Consider the following 6,976-nt stretch of genomic DNA (forward strand, 5'->3'; position numbering starts at 1 on the left):
CAGAGATCATTTGCTGGTGAAACTAAGATCACCTCTGGAGCTGGAAGAGATGTCAAGAAACCTTGGGTCATCTTTTCTGGGCAAGAACCATTCAAAGAATGACACATGGGGGGCACGCCACACTGGAGGAGTTGAAGAACAACCCAAAGATAGCAGATGAGATCCACGTGGTCTTCGCTCTCATGATCTGAACGAAAAATGTGGTAGATTTATCGTTACTTTCACTGTTATTTCTGTTTTCTCTGAACTTGTAAGACTGTCTTTTAGCGGATTTGTTTAGTTGTTGGTTTGAACTTTTGGAACCTGGGTTAGACCAGATGCTTTGTATGGCTTTTGTGGTTAAGTTTCTATGAAGTGTAGCCGGGGGAGCTCCGAAAGTGTCTTTCTGCTCCCGAGCTCTTTTGAGCTCGGTGAACAGTAAAATCGAAAAAAAATCCAAATTTTTTTTGGAAGAAACATTGACAAAAGCTCTAAGTGCCTGCAAAAATTCATCATGAAATCACATTCCTGTAAGGCGTGGCAAAAAAAAACAAATTCAGTGCTCCAAAATGCTTTTGAAAGTAGCATTTTCAGATTACCGATTTTTTTTTTGCCACACCTTCTAGAAATGTGATTTCATGACGAATTTTTGCAAGCACTTAAAACTTTTGTAAACGTTTCTTTCAAAAAAAATTGGATTTTTTTGAATTTTTTTACTTAGTTTTGATTTTACTGTTGCAGAAACTCTGCGTCCGGGGAGCTCCCCTTTGATCGCAAAAAAGGAAGTGGCATGTTGGAGTTGTAGGAGCACGTTGGAGCAGGCGACTCGATTCATCCTCTGTAGAGGATTACTGTGGACATGGACTGGATATGCTGTAATGAGCACCGTCGACAGCGGTGCTAGGTTGAAGTGGAGCCTGGTAAACACTGTCACGCCTGGTCTGTCTCCCCGATCAATCAAACTACTACCTCACACTAGATCTGGTTAGGTGCGGACCTTCTCATGCTGTCGCGCCCTTTACAGCCCGCGCAAAAGGTAACACGACAGAGAGCGTTGCACTTAGGTGAGCCCGATCAAACTGTGCAAGATTTCGGTTGAAAATTCAAGCCATCTTTCGGCAGCCGGTACTCTAGATTAACCCATTTCCTGCTCAATCGCAATCTACTTCAGGTCGTCACACCCCAATCCGTAGCAAAAACAGTCAAAAGGACTAATATCATCCACCAGCTCAGCGGCGGCGATCGACGAACAGGAAACATAAGAGAAAGAATGGGAACGCTAGAAGAAACATAGCTGAACAAAACCGTTCACTAGTGTTTCAGACGTTAGAAACATTCCGACCGCCAAAAAAAGATGAAGAAAAGGAACTCCATGGCTTAATCACCTCCGTGTAGCCTGCACCGTGGACGTGACGATGAGGTCGAGAACTAGCAAAACCAAATATTTTCACCACTTATGACACATCATCAGCATTATATTACTGTGCCAATCCAATCTGCAAAACGTTAATGCATTATCACTAGATTAAAAAGCAAGTAGGCTGGTCATGGTCAACAATTGCAACGGAGAAATCAAATTTCCACAGAATGGAATTCAACATCTCTAACCGGCTGCTGCAACATGATATCAACGTGTGGACATCAGAACATTCAGCAGACTGCTGCTATTATTCCACGACTAGCAGCAACAAAACTTAGCATTCAAGAGAGGAAATAGCTGAAATGTTTGACGGCGAGCACATATACCGACCAACCAACCAACCCACGTTTATTGCATAGTGGGGTTACAAGCCCCACTCAACACACACTTCTTCCATGACCCCATCCAATCAGAGAACGACAAGTATCTACAAGCTGGTTCTACTATCTACACTTCACTCTGCCCTTTTTCACATGTCCTTGCAACATATATCACATAGCACTGAGATCACTCGCTAGGCTAACCAAAACAACAAATAAATCAAGGCAAAGAGAAGAAAATCCGACATTATATGGACAATCAAAAACCCTCGACACCAGGTCTCCGCGTGATACCAGAAGGCAATTTCTTGACCGAGCTTACCCTGGGGTAGTCCAGGGTGATGATGGAAGAGCAGTTCCTTGGGGGAAGTAATGCGGACGTCGATGATCTCGGTGACACCAGGTGTTGGTTGCGCGAAGGAGGCGACGGCGAGAAGGTCATCACAGGATGTTGAGGAACAATGCCATTGAGACTCGTAGATTTTAGCATCACTTTCCTCGGTGCGGCGGACGGTACTTGAAGAGGATACCGGCAGGGGACCTTTATGTCCTGGACGCTTGCTAGAGACTCCACGACGGCCCTCATCGTAGGCCTTTCGGATGGATCCCTATGAAGGCACTTCAGAATGATGTCTGCCACCGTCCTAGCAGCCTTGGGAGGAAAGCGTCCTTTTATACGGGGATCCATGATGAGGGATAGACGACTATCATCCGTGAGGAAAGGCCTACCCCACTTGACAATATTACGTTCTTCTTTGGTGGAACGTACATCAAGGTTCTTCCTTCCTGTTATTAGCTCGAGCAAGACGACTCCAAAGCTCCATACGTTGCTCTTGGGAGTCAGTGCCCCTTTCTCCAAGGTTTCCTCTGAGAGGTTTGTAGCAGTCTGCCCAAGAATAACATCTCCCGTAAGCATTGGGATGTTGACAAGTAAATGAACATAATGCGATGTATTAATATTATTTCCATCTTTTTTACTGCATTAAAAGCATGCAAGCCAGAACCAATGTAAACTGTGAAGGAACATGCTGTGTGAACCTATGACCTATATGACCTACAGTTTTCAAATTTCAAAAGGAACTTACCACAGATGCCTTAGATCTTTCCTCCTCAGAATTGAAGCCAACACAACCATATCCCGACAGCTTTGCAGTGAAATCTTTCTCTATTTGGATGTTTGAGGTTGAGAAGTCATCATACATCGCCTGTAAATAGAAATGCATGTTAAAATATATAAGAAATAATTATCAAACAAAGTGCAAGAGAACATGGTAAATTTAAACCATAACTTCGTGGTCATGTCAAAGGGTTTGGATTAAGTTACCTGAAAGGGTCCTTCATCGTGTAGGAAAGCTAGACCTTTAGCAGCACCAAGGGCAACCTTCAAACGTGTAGACCAGTCCATCAAACGACCTTCCGGTCTTCCAAAGAGTAACCTGTCTAAACTGCCATGATGGAGCCGCTCATAGACCAACATCCTTTCATTAGATTCATCTCTTGCATGATAGCCGATGAGTTTACATAAATTGGGATGTTGAAGTGATGCCAACGTATTTACTTGCGCCTTAAATTCTTTGAAACTCTGCAGAATGGTGAAAAATATATTGCATCAGTGCCTCATTAGTCAAATTTTCAATATTACAACAGGATGATCCAAGAAACATAGTAGCCATGGCACGTAGGTGGGCAATTTCTCTAAAATGGTGAAAGGTGTCCAGTATCTAGAAGGTCTAACCAACAATCTCAGACTACTAGTTTTTTTTTTGGAGATTCCTTAAATGTCGACATCCAGTAAAGCTGGACGGGACATTACCAAGGATCATTAGGCAAAGTCATCTACCTTGGAGAAAGTAAATCCCCACTAAATTGTGTGCAAGAGAAAGCATGAAACACCACCTCCCAAAAGAACATTGCTAGTGAACGAACAGCTCACAAGTGATAAAGCCAAGATTGATCATGAAGGGGTACAAATATCTCATAGTGAAGAGAACAAGGACTATCAAACACATTGTCTGCCTTCAAAGCGTGCTATGTTATGGTCCTAAGTTGTATTTGCAAAATTAAAATCAGCCTATTTCTACAGGGGGCAGAGTTGCATCAAAGCATAAATCACATGCCTAGATGTAAACAGCAGGCCACTCTAGCCTAAGTTCAGCTTTGTAAACAGAACAGATACTGCAAACGTAATACATTCATGGTGGATAGGCAAATTTCTCCAAGTTATCACATGGAAAGAAAAAAAATATAGTAGGTGTGCCAGAAAGTGTGTTGGTGAACAGGCCGGACTAGCAAAACTGTGAGGGAAACCTCCATGACCGTAACATCCAAAATAAGAAGGGAAAGTATTACCATGAAACTTTATAGAGAATAGTACCTGGTTGGATGGGAGTAATCGGGCAACTATTGCTTCCATCTTCTTTGGTTCAACAAAATCATCCCTGAACGATGCCTTGTATGATGTCAAAGTCTGAGTTTCGGACACACACTGATCACTAGAAAACCACTGGCAAGCAGTAGAAATCTCATCATACGAGAAGTTCTTAAGCCCATCAGACCTCTTTGGAGGCAGTGGGAGAGGACCTGAAACCTCAAGTGGTCCACTTGCATTGATAGCCTTGAAGCTACCAAAGTTCCTCAAAGAACTGCCTTCTGGTGAGGGAAGAGGAAGGGGCAGTGGATTTGAAAATCGATGTGCCTTAATAGCTCCTCCCTTGCACCTAGAATCATCCTGATCATCAAATTCGGCATACGGAAGGCCATCCTGATCAACCAGAATCAGGCTCGAGGGAGCAGACAGCACACGTGCCCTGCTGTAAGAGACTTTATTGGCCGATTGGCAGATCTTTGCCCTGTTCCTGAAACTTGGAGGCGCTGATTGCAAAGATGGCACATGAGCTTCAGGCTCCGGGAGCCTCAGGGATGTGTCCCTTGCATCGCCGTGCTTCTTGCTTGCAACAAGAGGGCTCTTCTTCTTCTTGGACCTCAGGCCGGTGAAGCAGCCCATCATATGCACACCCACGAAAAGCTCCTGCAGAATTTGAAATAGGTTGATGAATTAGCATATAGTAGCAAAAGTAACTGGTCCTGCATTGCACTACAGCGGTTAGCAGTTGGCAAATCACAAAAAAAAAAGCTGTGGTGGACCGCATCTGTGTTGCTTAAAGATTGATCCAGTACACCTAAGCTACAAAAAGGCACCAAGGTCTCGCACGAGCAGCCAACCCAGCTATGATTTTTCCGATTAAGTACAACGCCTATGAATTGATCTGTTTATATTTTACTTTTGTGAAACAACTAAATTCCTCTACTGAAGTGAAGCCTCCAAAAATCATTGCCGGAGGAGTAGAAATTACTTCTACCGTCCCAAGAACTGATCTACCCCCGGACACCAGCTAGGACCAAAGATACGTGGCCTGGCTGGTTCGGCGCATTGGTCCATAGGCGCCACATTCAATTTCCAAACACCGTCCATTATTAATTTCGTCTCCGATGCAGCTTCGCAGAAATTGCGCATGCCCACAGCAACTACTACTACTAGTACTATCTATCAAGCCACCAACTCGGCAGGAACGGAGTTGAATGGTCAGAGCCCTCACCTAATCTGGCCAAATAACAAACTGGGTCAAGAGACCAGCTAAAATAAGCAACCATGCTCAGCTGGGTAATTGACCCCACCAAACCCAGCCAAGAAATAGCCGACCCCGGATTAACCGGAACATTTGACCAGTAGGCGGTCGTAATCGTAATGAGCCGCAGCTCATGGCCGGCAAGCCGAGAATCGCCAAGCGGGGGTCACCAAAACGCTCAAGGCATCGCGTATCTCGCTCGAAAATCAGCATGCACGCCGAATCCTGAGCCTCCGTCCCCCGAAATCTACAATGCGAGGGGCGCGGGCGAGGAAACGGTCAAACGTACCAGCCGCGCCTTTGAGCCGGCCCAAATGGAGAGAGATCCAGGCCGAGCAGCTCCGGAACTCGCGGCATGAACGGCAAACAAGGGGCTGAAGAAGCGCCCGTACAAACAGCAAACAGAACAGACATGGACCAAGATCGCACCTGTGGAAGCCGCTCCGGCGCCTGAGAAATGGGACGAGCCTCGCGCGCTCCTCGGGCGGAGGCTGGCGTCTGGGGCGGGAGGAGGACGACGGGGGTGGGGCGAGACGAGGAGAGCGAATGGCGGGGCGAGGGAGGATATAGTAGCAGGAGGAGGAGCTGCTGAGAGGGGGGAGAAAAGTAAAGAATGGAGGTGAGAGAGAAGAGGGAGGGGATGGAGTAAGAAGAAGCGGCAGCAGGGGTGGGCACTGGTCAAAGCCGGAGATGTGGCGATAGCAACTCCGAGGCGAGGCGGATTTTTATATTCCACCCTGCTCCTGCCGCATTTTTCCAAACCGCCCTCTTTTCGCGGTCGCAGAAATGCTTGGGGCTCCTTGTTTTGTATTTTACTCCATGGTAGTATACTCGCGGTTTTGGAGCTGGTGAAAGCGTGAAAACTAGTTAACCACCGGAAGAAAAAAGACCGAACAAAAAGCTGTTTTGAATCCCGGATCCCATGGGAGCTGGTATTTGGAATTAGGGCCTCAAAAATATGTTTTCTTTTGCATTTATAGGCGTATGTAAACCATGAATGTAAACATTTTTTATTGGTGTACAAAAAATATGTGTGCCGAAATTTTTATTGATGCAATTTTTTCCCTTCAGCTATACTATCTTCCTAAGATGAGGTGTAGGAGGGGCTACGGCTGATGAACGGAAAGATGAAAGACCCCTTAGGGCACATAATCAGCTTCATGAAAAATAGGAATGCTGTAAATTTGGATACGGGAATGAAGAGCAAAACCCGGCAAAAGTAGGAACGGGAACGAAATTTTTGCAAATGGAAAAGACATTCTAATGTAAGCAGAAATGAAAACAAGAAATTTGTGAATGGATAAACGCTATAGTAGAAACCGAACATGTTTTCATGCTGAACACCCGACAGAAACAGAAACGAAAATGAGAAATTCGTGAATGGATAAAACGCTATCGTGGAAACGAAACATGTTTTCATGCTGAACACCCGGCAGAAATAGAAACGAAAATGGATAAAATGCTATAGTGGAAACAGGAACATGTTTTCATGTTGAACACCTAGCAGAAACATAAACGAAAAATTAGAAATTCGTGAATAGATAAAACACTATAGTGGAAACGGAACATGTTTTCATGCTGAACACCTAGCGGAAACAAAAACGAAAATTAGAAATTTGTGAATGGATAAA

At 44.9% G+C, this 6,976-nt stretch overlaps 1 protein-coding gene across 1 annotated transcript; it reads right to left on the reverse strand.

Moving 5' to 3' along the window:
• Positions 1-1,720: 1,720 nt before the first annotated feature.
• Positions 1,721-6,003, reverse strand: LOC119277418 (probable serine/threonine-protein kinase PBL1). Its single transcript, XM_037558696.1, has 5 exons — positions 5,775-6,003; positions 4,094-4,747; positions 3,044-3,301; positions 2,805-2,924; positions 1,721-2,605 (listed from the first exon to the last, which is right to left on the reverse strand). Exons 2-5 carry the CDS (start codon positions 4,724-4,726, stop codon positions 1,979-1,981), a joined length of 1,638 nt encoding a protein of 545 aa, XP_037414593.1. The 5' UTR covers positions 4,727-4,747; positions 5,775-6,003; the 3' UTR covers positions 1,721-1,978.
• Between the last annotated feature and the right edge of the window lie 973 nt (positions 6,004-6,976).

This window comes from Triticum dicoccoides, chromosome 3B (genome assembly GCF_002162155.2).
Source record: "Triticum dicoccoides isolate Atlit2015 ecotype Zavitan chromosome 3B, WEW_v2.0, whole genome shotgun sequence".
NCBI classification, from domain to species: Eukaryota; Viridiplantae; Streptophyta; class Magnoliopsida; order Poales; family Poaceae; genus Triticum; species Triticum dicoccoides.

Excerpts from the sequence above, each read along its gene's own strand:
- LOC119277418 (XM_037558696.1), bottom strand. The coding sequence starts at position 4,726 with ATGATGGGCTGCTTCACCGGCCTGAGGTCCAAGAAGAAGAAGAGCCCT. Across the intron at positions 3,302-4,093 it reads GATTACTCCCATCCAACCAG|AGTTTCAAAGAATTTAAGGC; the intron begins GTACTATTCTCT and ends ACCATTCTGCAG. Across the intron at positions 2,925-3,043 it reads ACGATGAAGGACCCTTTCAG|GCGATGTATGATGACTTCTC; the intron begins GTAACTTAATCC and ends TTCTATTTACAG.